General features: G+C 38.9%; 1 protein-coding gene and 2 long non-coding RNA genes across 8 annotated transcripts; 2 read left to right on the forward strand and 1 right to left on the reverse strand.

The window, feature by feature from the left end:
* The first annotated feature begins 222 nt into the window (after positions 1-222).
* LOC6583795 (proteasome subunit beta type-7) lies at positions 223-2,173 on the forward strand. The gene is made up of 3 exons (XM_002009424.4): positions 223-413; positions 478-657; positions 1,358-2,173. The coding sequence occupies exons 1-3, from the start codon at positions 337-339 to the stop codon at positions 2,040-2,042; spliced, it is 942 nt and encodes a 313-aa protein (XP_002009460.1). The 5' UTR covers positions 223-336; the 3' UTR covers positions 2,043-2,173.
* Positions 2,174-4,421: 2,248 nt separating this feature from the next.
* Positions 4,422-10,382, forward strand: LOC116804495. 2 transcript variants are annotated; one of them, XR_004364474.2, is made up of 4 exons: positions 4,422-4,511; positions 4,598-4,969; positions 5,049-5,317; positions 9,432-10,382. It is a non-coding gene; the product is annotated as an uncharacterized LOC116804495 (long non-coding RNA). The 2 variants fall into 2 exon arrangements; XR_006356822.1 differs by having other exon boundaries at positions 9,564-10,382.
* Positions 10,383-10,844: 462 nt separating this feature from the next.
* Positions 10,845-12,553, reverse strand: LOC116804487. 5 transcript variants are annotated; one of them, XR_006356816.1, is made up of 7 exons: positions 12,312-12,553; positions 12,095-12,256; positions 11,821-12,039; positions 11,604-11,765; positions 11,340-11,541; positions 11,123-11,284; positions 10,846-11,066 (listed from the first exon to the last, which is right to left on the reverse strand). It is a non-coding gene; the product is annotated as an uncharacterized LOC116804487 (long non-coding RNA). The 5 variants fall into 5 exon arrangements; XR_006356815.1 differs by having other exon boundaries at positions 11,340-11,546; XR_006356818.1 differs by having other exon boundaries at positions 11,123-11,292; positions 11,340-11,546.
* Positions 12,554-18,635: the final 6,082 nt, after the last annotated feature.

Here is an 18,635-nt window from a genome sequence, read left to right on the forward strand (position 1 = left end):
CAAGAGCTTCAGCTATAGAGAGAGAGAGAGAGAGAGAGAGAGAGAGAGAGAGAGGAAGAAAAAAATAGAGAGAGTCGTAAAAGATGGGTAGACTGTACTATACCATGTGACTAGGCAAGCATACTTATCAACTGGGAAGACAGTTGGAATCCAGGGAAAATTCGATTCCATTGCTACGCTGTTTCATCAGCCGTAAAATGAGAGCTGAAGCAATTAGTAGGCTTTGCCTGTTTCTATTTACTACCGTTAGGCACACAAATTGCTCAAGTTATATCATCCACATCAGTTTCCATAGGGTCAAAAATTGAGTAAAAATTGTATTGTCTACCACACAAGATGTTGTCGTATTTGGAGGCTCAGGACTTTCAGGACAAGGACATACGATGCGCATTCAATTTTGTTAATGCCAGACGGTAAATCCGCAGCGGCTTTTCCTCCAACTATTTCTACGTACTATCACTCTACCTAACTCTACAGCAATGCTCAGCTGCTGCTGGACGGGTATAAGCCACCTTTGGCAGTGCGCACGGGCACTTCTATCGTGGGCATCATCTACCAGGACGGAGTCATACTCGGTGCCGATACGCGCGCCACCGAGGGTCCAATTGTGTCAGACAAGAATTGTTCGAAGATACATCGTCTGCAGGATCACATTTAGTAAGCTAACTAACGATTGGATTGTTACACTCTGAGCCCATGGAAAATGGGAATAGGTTTTCTTTTAAAACATATATTGGTTGGAAGGGACGAGATGAGTCTTGTCTGTTTCTAAGATCTTAGAGGCTATACGAATTAGAAGTAGACAAATTTTATATTTGATGCCACCGATAACACATTTATTTCGAATAATCTCTTCAGTAATCCTGGTCTTATCTCAAAAGGGTGAAGAGCTTGAACTGGCAAATTTTTCGTTTAGTTTATTGTACAGTTCATACTAATTTGATCATAATTAACTATTACAAAAACCGAAATTCTATAAAATACATATGAGCTTACATTTAAAATTTGGAGACTCCAGCTCTAAAAGTGTAGGAGATATAATTAATTAACTGATTTTCGATAAGGTTTTTAATTGATAACAATATCGGTATGCGCGTGTAAAATTAATTAATTAAATTAAGTCTCTAGCTCTTATATCTTCTGAGATCGACGCGTACATACATACGACGGACAGTCAGGCATACGGACATTACTAAATCGGCTCAGCTCGTCGCCCTGATCAAGAATATATGTACTTTATGGGGTCTGCCACGTCTCCTTTTGCCATTATGCCCTGATTTCCCATTTTCAATTTGTTCAGGGTATAATGAGTATCGTCCTGTCGGACCACTCCCAGTCTTACTTTTGCTCTCCACAGCTGCTGTGGGGCAGGCACCGCGGCCGATACTGAGCAGATGACTCTGATGACATCCGCTGAACTAGATCTGCACGGGCTGAACACGGGTCGCCAGGTGCCATTGATCTGTGCCAGCATGATGCTCCGCCGTACACTGTTCCGCTACCAGGGTCACATCAGCGCCGCCCTAGTCATGGGTGGGGTGGACAAATATGGGCCGCACATAAACTGCATTCATCCGTGCGGCTCCATCGACAAGATACCCTATGCTGCTATGGGCTCTGGCACACTGGCGGCCATGGCTGTGCTGGAGCAGGGCTGGAATCCCGAGCTGGGGCTGGAGGATGGCAAGCAGCTGGTGCGCAAGGCAATTAGCGCCGGTGTGTTCAACGATCTGGGCTCCGGCTCCAACATCGATCTGTGCGTGATAACGCGCGATGGAGCCAAGCATCTCCGCACGGAGACAATCGCCAGCGAACGTGGCGAGCGGATGGGCGCGTATTCCATTCTGCCTAATACGACGTTGGTGAAGAGCATCTCGATACGGGACCTCGATATAGTCGGCGAGCGCATCTACCGTCCCACCTATTCCATTTCCCAGTTGCCCTCCATCAGCCAGTCCGAGTCGCAAATGGAGAGCCCACAACCAAAGCCAAAGCCGAAGCCGAGGCCCAACTCGACATATCCATCCTCAGGCCGTCCATAGGTATCTAACAATAATATGTATATATTTTTTTTATGAGTGATTAGCGAGCATTGCACAAATTCAGACACAGGTGAAGCCATTTCTGTGTTGTATTTTGTAGTCTCCAATAAAAGTTCAGTTTGGTAGCGTTTCGAGTATTTGTTTTTGAAACTTGAACAGGACTGAATTGGATAGCATAAGCCAATTTTCAGCTCTGAGCTAGAGTGTGGAAGTTTGTATATAATCGAGTCTAACCTGTTCTCTGAAAACATTCTAAAACTAAAAGTTTAAACAAAACAATTGCTCCGACAAGAATGCCTCACAAAATATTTTATTTCCAATTAACAAAACTTTTTATGGAGCATGATATGGCTAGCTTTGATTCCTGATTCTTAAATTCACTTCACAATATTTTGTAGAGCTCACAGTTTAAAGACTTTAAAGAAAGGACAAAAAATAGCTAGTTATATATATAATAATGATGACTACCAGATGACATACGAGAGATTCAGCAAGGGATTATTTTTAACATCAAGAGCAAGTAACTATTTTCGTGGATCGATATTTGAAAGACTGAGCTGTCGACGACTGTCAGCAAGGTTTTAAAATACATTTTGTTAATCCGTAATTCGCTTAGCATCGCATCGTATCTATTCGAGTGCACTTAATTAGCAAAGTTTCGGACGCTGCAACAGAGCCTGAGCAACTTTTTGCAATTTGTGCTTACTGTGATTGCATTTGCTCAAGAATTTGTTGGAAACTAAGCTGACAATGGACGAAGGACATCTGTGTGTGTTTATTTGGCCATTGGCTGTCTTGTAAAAGCCAATTTGGCAACATATTAAATTGAAGCTCTTAACGTGGCTAACTTGATTATTTGTGTACAAATGGCAGGAGCACGGAGCAAGAGCAGGAGCAGGAGGAGGAGCAACGGCAACAGCAACAGCAGCAGCTACAGTACCGGCAGTAGCAGGTGGCTCGAGAGTCCTCGAATTAATTGAATCCTGGCATGTTGGTTAAGTCGTTGCTGGAGTGCGAGTCCTTTGGATGTCCTTGCAGGCACACAGAATGCGTCGAGTGCAATTTAATTCAAATTGTGCGTAGCCAAGGGCAACGGTTACAGTTACGGTTACATTCCCAGCGACACATCCCAATTGCCACACCTCTCAGGCACCTCTCATCCCTGGCGTTATCCCTTTTTACATATCCGCACACTCGCACAGCTAGCCGTCGGACGCACGGGCGAGGGAGGCAGTTGATGGGTCGCATCCCCAATGCCCTGGCATTTTACGTTCAGTTGTTTATGGCCACATATCCTTAAAGTTTTAACATGCAAAACAGCGCCAGAGCCACAGCCAGAGCCACAGCCACTGCTACAGCCACAGCCACTGCTACAACTACAGCCAGCAGTCTGGGAGCTCCATTCTGTTGCATTACTTATGTGCCGCACGGGAAATGGAATCAAAGGGCGAGCGCCGAGAATCCAGCCAAATTTGTAGCTCCAACTGAGGCGAAATCTGCCGCCGGATATTGACAGACGGGCAATAAAAACTACAAAAGGCGACACCAGCGGCCGACAAAAGGACAATCCGAAACAAGCAAAGCGGTACGAGCGCGTGTGGCCTGCTCGACTATTAGATACCTTGCACATAACCAAACGATTGACGGAGAGAAACGGGCTTCATATAGGAAGTGTTGTTTGCATTGACTTGAATGGAGGTCAAGCGAAACGTGAGTAGCTATCTCCATTCTGAAATATTTCGTATCGTAATAATATATAATGTAATAATACAATAATGGACATCATATAACATAATAATATAATGTAATGTTGAAACCACTTTATCAATACTTCGACATAAACTACTTTAATAATTAGAGTCAAGCTTATAGTCTTCAAGTTTTAGGTGTTTGACTTCTTAGACACGATCTATTTGAATGTCCTTTTATCTCACAAGAACTTTATTCATGCATATGATTATACGGGTATACAAAACTCATATGAAAACTTATGGATAAGAACTAGACTAGTCTTATTTATTAATACATATATAGTAAAATGATTCACTTTCGTGAATGAGTATAATTATGTCCTATAAAATCTAACCATAAGAGTTTTTTCTGAAATCATATACATATACAATATAAAGCAAAAGTTAAAGAGAATATTTAAGATGTATTCTTCATAGGATTATACTAACGAATACTAACGTAACCACTGTCCCAAGCTGAAGTCAATCAAAATAAAACGATACTTATATATAATTATATCTGAATACAGATAATTGGTTCTTACGACAGATATCTAGATCAAAGCACCTGCATTATGGCTCCCCCAGCTTATCTTTTTAAAAAAAAGTGTTCATTTAAAATTCGTTTCAAGGCGAATCTATTCATATTCAGTTTTAAAATGTAGGAAGCTTTGCCAAAAAATGTTTTTATTTTTCAGAAACGAAATTTCATCATTGCTTCCCTTTTTTGTGTTGGCAAGTAAATAAAAATCCGTAGCTATTCGTTTTAATTTTATCAAAATATTTATTTTCTTTCGGGTTTTTTTTCTTTCTGTTTCGCAACAGGGCGTCACGCATTGAGATTTCGTGCACGCCATTTGCCTCAGTCGTGTGGACGGGAGATGCGAGATTCGAGATGCGGATGATGTTCATGTTTGTCGCCGACCTCGGGCAGAAGGGGAACAGAGCACGTGAGCTGGCATACGGACAGGATAGCCGAACGGACAGAGGAACTCCCTGGATGGTCGAAAAAATGACGCTGAGATGAAATACGAGGGCTGTTTATCAGCTTTGCAAGAGCAGGCAGGCAGGCAGGCAGACAGACAGGCAGCCGTAGACCGAGTATCCCTCGGTCACCAGGTTTATCATCAGCAGAGCTATTATTATGACATTGTAATTACTTGTGGATATTTTACAGGCAGCTTCCGCTGCCCTGAAGTGAGTAGCTTAGTAGGAGACTCTATACATAGCTCTTTTTGACTGATAGCTGTTATTCAAGTAAAATAATTCTTGTCAGATCTAGGTTGTCTCTTCGCTGGAATTCTCAGTGCTTCTTCGACTGTGCCATCCTTATTTTGTATGCCTGCTTGATCCACCCGAGTATCTGGTAATCCCCAAAAACTATTGTCGCGCATGCTCCACAAGTTGCCTGCATATCAAGGAGCTAGGCACGCAATTGGGCAGCCATTTACGTTGCTTGATTGGAATTGCGTGGAGGGGGAGTGAAGGAGGGATGTGCCTCTGTCGCATTGTACTCGTGTGGCCCTGTTGGACGGTTTTCCCATGGTAAGTTTTTGTTTTCTCTTCTTTTACTATGCTCTGAGCCCATTGAAAATGGGAAACCAGGGTATAATGGTTTTCTTAAATGTACGTAAGTGGGAGAAAACACGAGTGACACAGCCCGTAAGGTATATATATTCTTGGTGAATGCGAGGAGCTGAGTCGATATAGCCATATCTGTCCGCCTGTCCTAATGCGAACGGAGATACTTGAAATTTTCTTCGCATGTCCGTCCATTGATATGGTTTCGGTCTAGTGTCATCGATTCAAACGCATTTCAAAATACAGTTAATTAACTAATACATAATAAATAAATAATTAAAAATTTCAATTTTAAATTTATGGAATTTCGATCATTGTTCTATTTTGGATGTGGCTCACAAATCCCATCCCTTTCCTCAAAATTTGCTATAAGCGTATTTTAAATACTAAAGACTTGAGTCTTGGCAAATATGCACATTTAATGCTAGATAGTCAATCTACAAGAAAAATGATGAAGCTATTCCCATAGTAAGTCCACACTCTTCAGTCCCTCGAAGGGTTCAGGGGATCCTGCAGTCGAGCAGTCTCGACTAGAGAATTCTTACTTGTTTTCTATTGTTCAAGTGTGTCGGACGTTGGGCTGGCTGGTGGCTGGGTGGTTAGATGGTTGGGTGGCTGGGTGGCTGGGTATGTGGCATCGTTTTGTTACACTTACTTGGCGAACAAAAAAGTTATCACATAGAGCCATTTAGCCGGCGCTAGGACAATGGAGCACGCGCACCAGCAGAAGCTATCGGTGGGACGTGCACTGTGAAATGCGAGCTCCACGTCTGGCGACGTGCTTTACAGCTTAAACAGCGAACCGACATATGTCGCCGTCATCGGCGTCCTGATTGTCCTTGTGCTCCTGCCCACATAATGCCTTCGCTGGACACAAAGCGCCACTTCATTATCGACAACACTTGCGCCTAATTAGCGACATATACGCAATGAGTAATTGCCGGCTACCTAGACCACACACACACACACACATAGAGAGAGGTACCCATAGCCATTGCAATGCCCACTGAACCACACGGCTCACAGTTGGCGCAGTGGTTAAGCAACCACCCAACCACAAAGCAATACGTATCTGCATGATTTCAAATCGTCTGCGGTCAGCTTGGGGGCGGCTAAGTGGATTGGTTCAGTGGCCATCTGGCTCAGTGGGTGGTATTACATTACAGTTGCATCAGCCACAATTAATGTCAGCGTAGAATATGGTTGGTATATCTGTTACACAATGCACACAGTTGCTAAGTACAGTGCTTACTCGTCAAGAGTAACGCTCAACAGATTATTTTGAGCCACACCGAATAGTGCACGAAAAGTAAGCTAAGAAGAACCAAGTGTATTGGGCGTAAAATAGGCGGATATAGCCCACTGGGGTACATCTTGAGCATTCAAACAAGTCTATTTTTTAAAAGGTCTAGTATTCAATTCGATATTTGAGAATTTATCATGCTATTGTATAAGTATACAAGTAAGTAAGAGCCCTCATGTTGAAAACAATGAGCACACCAAAATAATTTTGGAGATTTTTTCATAACTAATTAATTTTGGGTATTTTTGAAAAAAAAAAAAAAAGCTGGATGGTAACTTTAAGAACGCAATCTGACAATGTGATGTACAAATGCCAAAAAAAAAAATGTATTTCCCCCTAAATGTATAGTAGTCATATTTAATTGTAAAGAGCTTGCTGAAAATAATAGGTACACTCAATTTCTTCGGCCTGAAAAAGAAGTTTAAAATACGATGTGTTTCTTTTGTTGTTATAATATAGTAAACGTTCTTCATACAGGTTTTAAAGGTAGAAAAACAATTATTAATATCGTTTGAGGAACGGAGGATTGCTTAAAGCTTTAGAAGAAAAGGCAAATCTTTGCGAAACTGATGAACATATCTTTTATTTTTGTGCAAAATGCTTTAGAATGTATGTTTGAACGCGTCGATCTCAGAAGATGTAAGAGCTAGAGACTTGAATGTTTTCCTAGGTCCGTGTATAGCACGCGCATATCGAGTTTTGCTTTAAATATCGATAGCTTTCCCCGCTATTTTGTTATCGATTAAAAAAATATCGAAAACCAGTAGTAAATTTATATCTCCTACATCTTTAAAGCTAGAGCCTCCAAATTATATATGTGTGCTTATATCGATAGATATCGATAGCTTTTCCCGTTATTTTGTTATCGATTTAAAAAAATATCGAAAACCAGTAGTAAATTTATATCTCCTACATCTTTAAAGCTAGAGCCTCCAAATTATATATGTATGCTTATATGTATTTTATAAAATTTCGCGTTTTGTCAAAATTAACCCCCCACCCCTAATTCACTCCCTCGCCATCACATTTGTAAAAGGCGTATTTCAAATACTAGGGACTTCTGCTTTGGCAAATACATGCTATATTCATGCAAATACATGTTATATTCATAATCTGAAAGTTATATATATATAATAAGATAATCCATCCACAAGAAAAGTTATAAAACAATTAACTTCCCATAGTAAGCCAACACTGCACTATGGGGAATTTTGCCGTTTTTCGGGTATTTAGTCATTTTTGCGAAGTATGAAAATTTATAATTTTTTTATGTTAACATCTTAATAAAACTCCAAACTTTAAGGTACTGTACCCAAAATGTTGAATAACAGTCCACTGTTAAGCCTAACAGCTGTTAAAGTCAGCTGTTATCTTCGAAAAGCATTTGCCTTCAGCTTACAATTTGTGTTAGCCGATTTTCAAATCATCGTTATTCAATGACCAGACATTATTTTTGAGAAATTTAAAAAGGATATGAATTTTTAGGGCTTCTACTATGCGTTGGCTTAAAAACCAATTGATGTTTGAACTTATTTTAATCATTTATTGTATAATTAGCAAATGTTGTCAAATTTCATTTCTTGTAAATAAAATTAAACTTTGCAAAGACATATAAAACAGCCACCAGGGCGCACCAGTGTAATTCCAATTGCATGTTATAGAGTAATCAATTGGGATCTTAGTGCCTTTGTCTCAATGTGCACTTTTGCGCACAACCGGCGCAAATCAATTTTTAGCAGGTGACTATGAGCTGACCTGTGTGATATTTGGCTCAATGAAAAAGGCAACTCTAACCAAGAAATAGTAATTGTGATTTTGAAACTAAATAAGACTAATATTGATTCAACTTATAAATGATATTAAAAAAGCAAAAGCCGCTTTTTTTGCCAAAATATAAATTACAAATGGAAGAAATGCAGCAGGAACAAAAACTAGCTGACAACTATGAATGACTGCCTATGACAGCAAATGTTTATAAAAATAATTGTTCATTTGAGGCAGATTATGGAAAGTACTGTTCATCCTGTAGGCTTTTTTGGTAAGGAAGCGTCTGATTTGCCCAACCAGGTCTATAAATCAGACTAATTTCATCATGCATGAGAGCATGAGAGCAGAATCCATAATTTCGCTGATGGTTTTTAACAATGGATACATCTGATCAGATTATTTCTTCGGCAAATCTTTAGAAAAGAGTTTGAAAGCATAAAGGTCGCTGTCTAATGAAGTTGTACGTATTGTATTATGTAAAGTTGAAGGCACAATTAAATCAGTTGAAGAACCCGAATTTTTTTAGCGGATCAATATTTCTGGCTGATTTGGAACTCGAAACTGAAGAAAACTAATTTCGATTTTATGAAAGTTCGATTGTTTTCAATTAAAATTATTATTTTAAAGTATGAACAAGCAAAATTCTTAAAAAAAAAAAAAATTTTTAATACAAAATTTTAATAAATTTTTTTGGGTGGGCGGTGACACGCCCATTTTTCTAAAATATATTTCTGATGGTATACATATTAATAATACAAAAACCGGATCAAAAAATCTGGCTTAGTTTTTAAGTTATTAATTAATACCCGATAATTTGGATTTTTCCCCATAGTGCACTGCAGCCAATGCGTGTTTATGCCTGTGTGTGTGCGTGTATGTGTGCATATGCGAATAATTATTGAAATATCAGTTGCTCGAAGGGTTCAGGGGATCTCGTAGTCGGGCAGTCTCGACTAGAGCTTTTTTACTTGTTCTTAGTTGCAGTTTTCTCTTATTTTATTTTTTCAGCGAGATCTTGATTTTTTATAAAATTTATTAAAAATCAGCCACGTTCATGATCATGATCTTGATCATCAATGTCTTCCTCTTCCGTACAATCGAAACTTTCTCTCTTTCTCTAATATACATATGTATATGTAGGCCTCAAAGAAGAGTATAAAGCACATAAGACAATCCAAAACAAATTCTGATGACAATGCTCTAAGAGGATCAATAAAATGGCTCGACTGTTCCTGACTGTTTCGGCGGTGAGGACGTGGCTCCCACTAATCCCTAGCAATTGAAGAGTGTACCTGGCCGGCACCATATACAGCCCGGATGTAAACCGCCTACTGAAGAGAGAAGTCGCGGCATACAGGCGGCGGCTCCGTCAGACTCGCCGGCTTTAGGAGCCATGGTCGTCTCCTTATCGCTCACGAGCCACGATACGTGGTAATCCAATAAGGAGCAGGTAGAATAGTCTCCGTAGTCATAATGTTGTAGTCATATAGTTCATCTAGCAGTTGTAGATAAGATTTTTTTGTAGTCATGCAAGTAGCCATTTGTAGTCATATACATAAGTTATCTTTGGTAGCAGTTAAGTTAAAAGTTGTAAGTCACTAGTACGTAAAAGAATAGTAGTTTAGTCAGTAGGAAGACTAGTACGTTAGCTAAACAATGAAGTTGCCCTGCCCAGCGTGGTGAGAGCTCACGAGAGCGGAAAACACCCGCTGCGGTAGACTTGTGCTGCCGAATACAGGAACGCTGCTCGAGTCCGCGAACAATGAATCGGACATAGTTTTTCAACGTAGAAAAAATGTACATGAGAGACACGCCAACTTCGTATTTGCTCGGCTCTGTCTATGGTACGACAAACCATTGTTTGGTCAGTGGTACTATATGATGTATAATATAACAAATTGTTTGTGTATATTAGATTTAAATACTGTTAATTATATATATTGTAATTTGTATTGTTAATTGTATGAGCTCTCATGTGGCTTGGTGTCTGTAGTGACATATCGACATCGATCTGTCTCTCAACAGAAACCCCATCGATACTATCGATATTTCCATTGATGGTTTTGCAGCACTAATTCTAAGTGGGGATGTGATAGCTTAATGCAGTAAAGTGAAATAATGATTTGAAGTGTTTACGAGAGAAAACGAACACAAGCCCAGCTTTATTTCTTCTAATGCAAACCCTAACCTAGCATCCATGCGTCAAGACATAACATGCACAGATCCCCCCCGCAAGTCGTCGATAACCACGATCATCCGTCTATGTGTGAAGCTTTGTGGGCGCTTAGCCAGCTTCCGCCGTTCTCCCGCTGGCACGTGCGTGGGTGTGACTAACTACCTTCATATCTGACAGTGAATTTATCACCTGGGCCTATGGTTTGTACCTGGGAATTATTTTCTAGATGAAAATATGATTTTAATCAATTTATTAAAATTTACATGATGCATATTATTATTTGATTTATACTGATTTAATAAACTTCCTGCGATTAAGTTATCAGCGGGTAAGCATTTAAGTATTACAGCCCATAGATTTGCCAAGTAGAGTTTCCTGCTCAGCGGTTGTAGAATTAGGTGATTACTCAGTAGTTTGTATAAGCGTTTAAGTATAGCAGCCCAAAGATTTGCCAGCCAGATTATGCCCTTGTGGAATTAGTCGATTACTCAATAGTTCGGATGAGCGTCTAAGTATTACTTACTTTGGATAAGTGTTTAACTATTACATCCCAAAGATTTGCCAGCCAGATTATGCCCGAAGATTTGCCAAACAAAGTTTATCCTTGTAGAATTAGGTGATCACTCAATAGATTGGATAAGTGTTTAAGTATTACATCAGAAAGATAAGACAGTCAGATTTTCCCCTGTGGAACTAATTGATTACTCAATAGTTTGGATAACCGTCTAAGTATTACTTACTTTGGAGAAATGTTAAAGTAATACAGCCCGAAGATTTGCCAGACAAAGTTTATCCTTGTAGAATTAGGTGATCACTCAGTAGTCTGGATAAGTATTACAGCCCAAAGATCTGCCAGCCAGATTTTCAATTGTTGAATTAGGTAATTACTCAATAGTTTGGAAAAGCGTCTAAGTATTATAGCTCAAAGATTTGCCAGCCAGACTTTTCTTTGTAGAATTAGGTAATTACTCAATAGTTCGGATGAGCGTCTAAGTATTACTTACTTTGGATAAGTGTTTAACTATTACATCCCAAAGATTTGCCAGCCAGATTATGCCCGAAGATTTGCCAAACAAAGTTTATCCTTGTAGAATTAGGTGATCACTCAATAGATTGGATAAGTGTTTAAGTATTACATCAGAAAGATAAGACAGTCAGATTTTCCCCTGTGGAACTAATTGATTACTCAATAGTTTGGATAACCGTCTAAGTATTACTTACTTTGGAGAAATGTTAAAGTATTACATCACAAAGATTTGTCAGACAAAGTTTGTCCTTGTAGAATTAGAAGATCACTCATTAGTTTGGATAAGTATTACATCCAAAAGATTTGCCAAGTAGAGTTTCCAGCTCAGCGGATGTAGAATTAGGTGGTTACTCAGTAGTTTGGATAAGCGTTTAAGTATAACAGCCCAAAGATTTGCCAGCCAGATTATGCCCCTGTGGAATTAGTCGATTACTCAATAGTTTGGATAAGCGACTAAGTATTACTTACTTTGGATAAGTGTTTAACTATTACATCCCAAAGATTTGCCAGCCAGATTATGCCCGAAGATTTGCCAAACAAAGTTAATCCTTGTAGAATTAGGTGATCACTCAATAGATTGGATAAGTGTTTAAGTATTACATCAGAAAGAAAAGACAGTCAGATTTTCCCCTGTGGAATTAGGTAATTACTCAATAGTTTGGATAACCGTCTAAGTATTACTTACTTTGGAGAAACGTTCAAGTATTACAGCCCAAAGATCTGCCCAGTAGAGTTTCCAGCTCAGCGATTGTAGAATTAGGTGATCACTCAGTAGTCTGGATAAGTATTACAGCCCAAAGATCTGACCAGTAGAGTTTCCAGCTCAGCGGTTGTAGAATTAAGTGATTACTCAGTAGTTTGGATAAGCGTTTAAGTATAACAGACCAAAGATTTGCCAGTCAGATTTTCCCTTGTAGAGTTAGGTGATCACTCAATAGTTTGGACAAGCGTTTAAGTATTACACCCCAATGATTTGCCAGCCAGGTTTTCCTTTGTGGAATAAGGTGATCACTCAGTAGTTTCGATGAGCGTTTAAGTATTATACCCCAAAGATTTTCCAGTCAGATTTTCCGTCGTAGAATTAGGTGATCACTCAATAGTTTGGATGAGCGTTTAAGTATTACATTCCAATGATTTGCCTGCCAGGTTTTCCTTTGTGGAATAAGGTGATCACTCAGTAGTTTCGATGAGCGTTTAAGTATTATAGCCCTCAGATTTGCCAGTCAGATTTTCCCTTGTAGAATTATGGGATCACTCAATAGTTTGGATAAGCGTTTCAGTATTACAGCCCAAAGATTTTCCAGTCAGATTTTCCGTTGTAGAATTAGGTGATCACTTAATAGTTTGGATAAGCGTTTAAGTATTACATCCCAAAGATTTGCCAGCCAGGTTTTCCTTTGTGGAATAAGCTGATCACTCAGCAGTTTGGATATGCGTTTAAGTATTATAGCCCTCAGATTTGCCAGTCAGATTTTCCCTTGTAGAATTATGGGATCACTCAATAGTTTGGATAAGCGTTTAAGTATTACATCCCAAAGATTTGCCAGCCAGATTACGACCTTGTGGAATAAGGTGATCACTCAGTACTTTCGAAAAGCGTTTAAGTATTATAGCCCAAAGATTTGCCAGTCAGATTTTCCTTGTAGAATTAGGGGATCAGTCAATAGTTTGGATAAGCGTTTAAGTATTACAGCCCAAAGATTTGCCAGTCAGATTTTCCCTTGTAGAATTATGGGATCACTCAATAGTTTGGATAAGCGTTTAAGTATTACATCCCAAAGATTTGCCAGCCAGATTACGACCTTGTGGAATAAGGTGATCACTCAGTAGTTTCGAAAAGCGTTTAAGTATTATAGCCCAAAGATTTACCAGTCAGATTTTCCCTTGTAGAATTATGGGATCACTCAATTGTTTGGATAAGCGTTTAAGTATTACATCCCAATGATTTGCCAGCCAGGTTTTCCTTTGTGGAATAAGGTGATCACTCAGTAGTTTCGATGAGCGTTTAAGTATTATAGCCCTCAGATTTGCTAGTCAGATTTTCCCTTGTAGAATTATGGGATCACTCAATAGTTTGAATAAGCGTTTCAGTATAACAACCCAAAGATTTTCCAGTCAGATTTTCTCTTGTAGAATTAGGGGATCACTCAATAGTTTGGATAAGCGTTTAAGTATTACAGCCCAAAGATTTGCCAGTCAGATTTTCTCTTGTAGAATTAGGGGATCAGTCAATAGTTTGGATAAGCGTTTCAGTATTACAGCCCAAAGATTTGCCAGTCAGATTTTCCCTTGTAGAATTAGGGGATCAGTCAATAGTTTGGATAAGCGTTTAAGTATTATAGCCCTCAGATTTGCCAGTCAGATTTTCCCTTGTAGAATTATGGGATCAGTCAATAGTTTGGATAAGCGTTTCAGTATTACAGCCCAAAGATTTGCCAGTCAGATTTTCCCTTGTAGAATTAGGGGATCAGTCAATAGTTTGGATAAGCGTTTAAGTATTACAGCCCAAAGATTTGCCAGTCAGATTTTCCCTTGTAGAATTATGGGATCACTCAATAGTTCGGATAAGCGTTTAAGTATTACATTCCAAAGATTTGCCAGCCAGATTACGACCTTGTGGAATAAGGTGATCACTCAGTAGTTTCGAAAAGCGTTTAAGTATTATAGCCCAAAGATTTGCCAGTCAGATTTTCCCTTGTAGAATTATGGGATCACTCAATAGTTTGGATAAGCGTTTAAGTATTACATCCCAATGATTTGCCAGCCAGGTTTTCCTTTGTGGAATAAGGTGATCACTCAGTAGTTTCGATGAGCGTTTAAGTATTATAGCCCTCAGATTTGCTAGTCAGATTTTCCCTTGTAGAATTATGGGATCACTCAATAGTTTGGATAAGCGTTTCAGTATTACAACCCAAAGATTTTCCAGTCAGATTTTTCCTTGTAGAATTAGGGGATCACTCAATAGTTTGGATAAGCGTTTAAGTATTACATCCCAAAGATTTGCCAGCCAGGTTTTCCTTTGTGGAATAAGGTGATCACTCAGCAGTTTGGATATGCGTTTAAGTATTATAGCCCAAAGATTTGCCAGTCAGATTTTCCCTTGTAGAGTTAGGTGATCACTCAATAGTTTGGATAAGCGTTTAAGTATTACATCCCAATGATTTGCCAGCCAGGTTTTCCTTTGTGGAATAAGGGTATCACTCAGTAGTTTCGATGAGCGTTTAAGTATTATAGCCCTCAGATTTGCCAGTCAGATTTTCTCTTGTAGAGTTAGGTGATCAATCAATAGTTTGGATAAGTATTACATTCCAATGATATGTCAGCAACATTTTCAATTGTTAAATTAGGTAATTACTCAATAGTTTGGATAAGCGTTTAAGTATTACAGCCCAAAAATTTGCCAGTCAGATTTTCCCTTGTAGAATTATGGGATCACTCAATAGTTTGGATAAGCGTTTAAGTATTACATCCCAAAGATTTGCCAGCCAGGTTTTCCTTTGTGGAATAAGGTGATCACTCAGCAGTTTGGATATGCGTTTAAGTATTATAGCCCAAAGATTTGCCAGTCAGATTTTCCCTTGTAGAGTTAGGTGATCACTCAATAGTTTGGATAAGGGTTTAAGTATTACATCCCAATGATTTGCCAGCCAGGTTTTCCTTTGTGGAATAAGGTGATCACTCAGCAGTTTCGATGAGCGTTTAAGTATTATAGCCCTCAGATTTGCTAGTCAGATTTTCCCTTGTAGAATTAGGGGATCAGTCAATAGTTTGGATAAGCGTTTAAGTATTACAGCCCAAAGATTTGCCAGTCAGTTTTTCCCTTGTAGAATTATGGGATCACTCAATAGTTTGGATAAGCGTTTCAGTATTACAGCCCAAAGATTTTCCAGTCAGATTTTCCGTTGTAGAATTAGGTGATCACTTAATAGTTTGGATAAGCGTTTAAGTATTACATCCCAAAGATTTGCCAGCCAGGTTTTCCTTTGTGGAATAAGGTGATCACTCAGTAGTTTCGATGAGCGTTTAAGTATTATAGCCCTCAGATTTGCCAGTCAGATTTTCCCTTGTAGAATTATGGGATCAGTCAATAGTTTGGATAAGCGTTTCAGTATTACAGCCCAAAGATTTGCCAGCCAGGTTTTCCTTTGTGGAATAAGGTGATTACTCATCAGTTTGGATATGCGTTTAAGTATTATAGCCCAAAGATTTGCCAGTCAGATTTTCCCTTGTAGAATTATGGAATCACTCAATAGTTCGGATAAGCGTTTAAGTATTACATTCCAAAGATTTGCCACCCAGATTACGACCTTGTGGAATAAGGTGATCACTCAGTAGTTTCGAAAAGCGTTTAAGTATTATAGCCCAATGATTTGCCAGTCAGATTTTCCCTTGTAGAATTATGGGATCACTCAATAGTTTGGATAAGCGTTTAAGTATTACATCCCAATGATTTGCCAGCCAGGTTTTCCTTTGTGGAATAAGGTGATCACTCAGTAGTTTCGATGAGCGTTTAAGTATTATAGCCCTCAGATTTTCCAGTCAGATTTTCCCTTGTAGAATTATGGGATCACTCAATAGTTTGAATAAGCGTTTCAGTATTACAACCCAAAGATTTTCCAGTCAGATTTTCCCTTGTAGAATTAGGGGATCACTCAATAGTTTGGATAAGCGTTTAAGTATTACATCCCAAAGATTTGCCAGCCAGGTTTTCCTTTGTGGAATAAGGTGATCACTCAGCAGTTTGGATATGCGTTTAAGTATTATAGCCCAAAGATTTGCCAGTCAGATTTTCCCTTGTAGAGTTAGGTGATCACTCAATAGTTTGGACAAGCGTTTAAGTATTACATCCCAATGATTTGCCAGCCAGGTTTTCCTTTGTGGAATAAGGTGATCACTCAGTAGTTTCGATGAGCGTTTAAGTATTATAGCCCTCAGATTTGCCAGTCAGATTTTCCCTTGTAGAATTATGGAATCACTCAATAGTTTGGATAAGCGTTTCAGTATTACAGCCCAAAGATTTTCCAGTCAGATTTTCCGTTGTAGAATTAGGTGATCACTTAATAGTTTGGATAAGCGTTTAAGTATTACATCCCAAAGATTTGCCAGCCAGGTTTTCCTTTGTGGAATAAGGTGATCACTCAGCAGTTTGGATATGCGTTTAAGTATTATAGCCCTCAGATTTGCCAGTCAGCTTTTCCCTTGTAGAATTATGGGATCAGTCAATAGTTTGGATAAGCGTTTCAGTATTACAGCCCAAAGATTTGCCAGTCAGATTTTCCCTTGTAGAATTATGGGATCACTCAATAGTTTGGATAAGCGTTTAAGTATTTCATTCCAAAGATTTGCCAGCCAGATTACGACCTTGTGGAATAAGGTGATCACTCAGTAGATTGGATGAGCGTTTAAGTATTATAGCCCAAAGATTTGCCAGTCAGATTTTCCCTTGTAGAATTATGGGATCACTCAATAGTTTGGATAAGCGTTTAAATATTACAGCCCAAAGATTTGCCAGTCAGATTTTCCCTTGTAGAATTATGGGATCACTCAATAGTTTGGATAAGCGTTTAACTATTACATCCCAAAAATTTGCCAGCCAGAATATGCCCTTGTGGAATAAGGTGATCACTCAGCAGTTTGGATATGCGTTTAAGTATTATAGCCCAAAGATTTGCCAGTTAGATTTTCCCTTGTAGAGTTAGGTGATCACTCAATAGTTTGGATAAGCGTTTAAGTGTTACATCCCAATGATTTGCCAGCCAGGTTTTCCTTTGTGGACTAAGGTGATCACTCAGTAGTTTCGATGAGCGTTTAAGTATTATAGCCCTCAGATTTGCCAGTCAGATTTTCCCTTGTAGAATTAGGGGATCACTCATTAGTTTGGATAAGCGTTTAAGTATTACATCCCAAAAATTTGCCAGCCAGAATATGTCCTTGTGGAATAAGGTGATCACTCAGCAGTTTGGATATGCTTTTAAGTATTATAGCCCAAAGATTTGCCAGTCAGATTTTCCCTTGTAGAGTTAGGTGATCAATCAATAGTTTGGATCAGTATTACATTCCAAAGATTTGTCAGCAACATTTTCAATTGTTAAATTAGGTAATTACTCAATAGTTTGGATAAGCGTTTAAGTATTACATCCCAAAGATTTGCCAGCCAGGTTTTCCTTTGTGGAATAAGGTGATCACTCAGTAGATTGGATGAGCGTTTAAGTATTATAGCCCAAAGATTTGCCAGTCAGGTTTTCCCTTGTAGAATTATGGGATCAGTCAATAGTTTGGATAAGCGTTTAAGTATTACAGCCCAAAAATTTGCCAGTCAAATTTTCCCTTGTAGAATTATGGGATCACTCAATAGTTTGGATAAGCGTTTAAGTATTACAGCCCAAAGATTTGCCAGTCAGATTTTCCCTTGTAGAATTAGGGGATCACTTAATAGTTTGGATAAGCGTTTAAGTATTACATCCCAAAGATTTGCCAGCCAGGTTTTCCTTTGTGGAATAAGGTGATCACTCAGCAGTTTGGATATGCGTTTAAGTATTATAGCCCAAAGATTTGCCAGTCAGATTTTCCCTTGTAGAGTTAGGGTGATCACTCAATAGTTTGGACAAGCGTTTAAGTATTACATCCCAATGATTTGCCAGCCAGGTTTTCCTTTGTGGAATAAGGTGATCACTCAGTAGTTTCGATGAGCGTTTAAGTATTATAGCCCTCAGATTTGCCAGTCAGATTTTCCCTTGTAGAATTATGGGATCACTCAATAGTTTGGAAAAGCGTTTCAGTATTACAGCCCAAAGATTTTCCAGTCAGATTTTCCGTTGTAGAATTAGGTGATCACTTAATAGTTTGGATAAGCGTTTAAGTATTACATCCCAAAGATTTGCCAGCCAGGTTTTCCTTTGTGGAATAAGGTGATCACTCAGCAGTTTGGATATGCGTTTAAGTATTATAGCCCTCAGATTTGCCAGTCAGATTTTCTCTTGTAGAATTATGGGTTCAGTCAATAGTTTGG

The sequence above is a fragment of the Drosophila mojavensis genome, unplaced genomic scaffold (genome assembly GCF_018153725.1).
Source record: "Drosophila mojavensis isolate 15081-1352.22 unplaced genomic scaffold, ASM1815372v1 contig_136, whole genome shotgun sequence".
Classification (NCBI taxonomy): Eukaryota; Metazoa; Arthropoda; class Insecta; order Diptera; family Drosophilidae; genus Drosophila; species Drosophila mojavensis.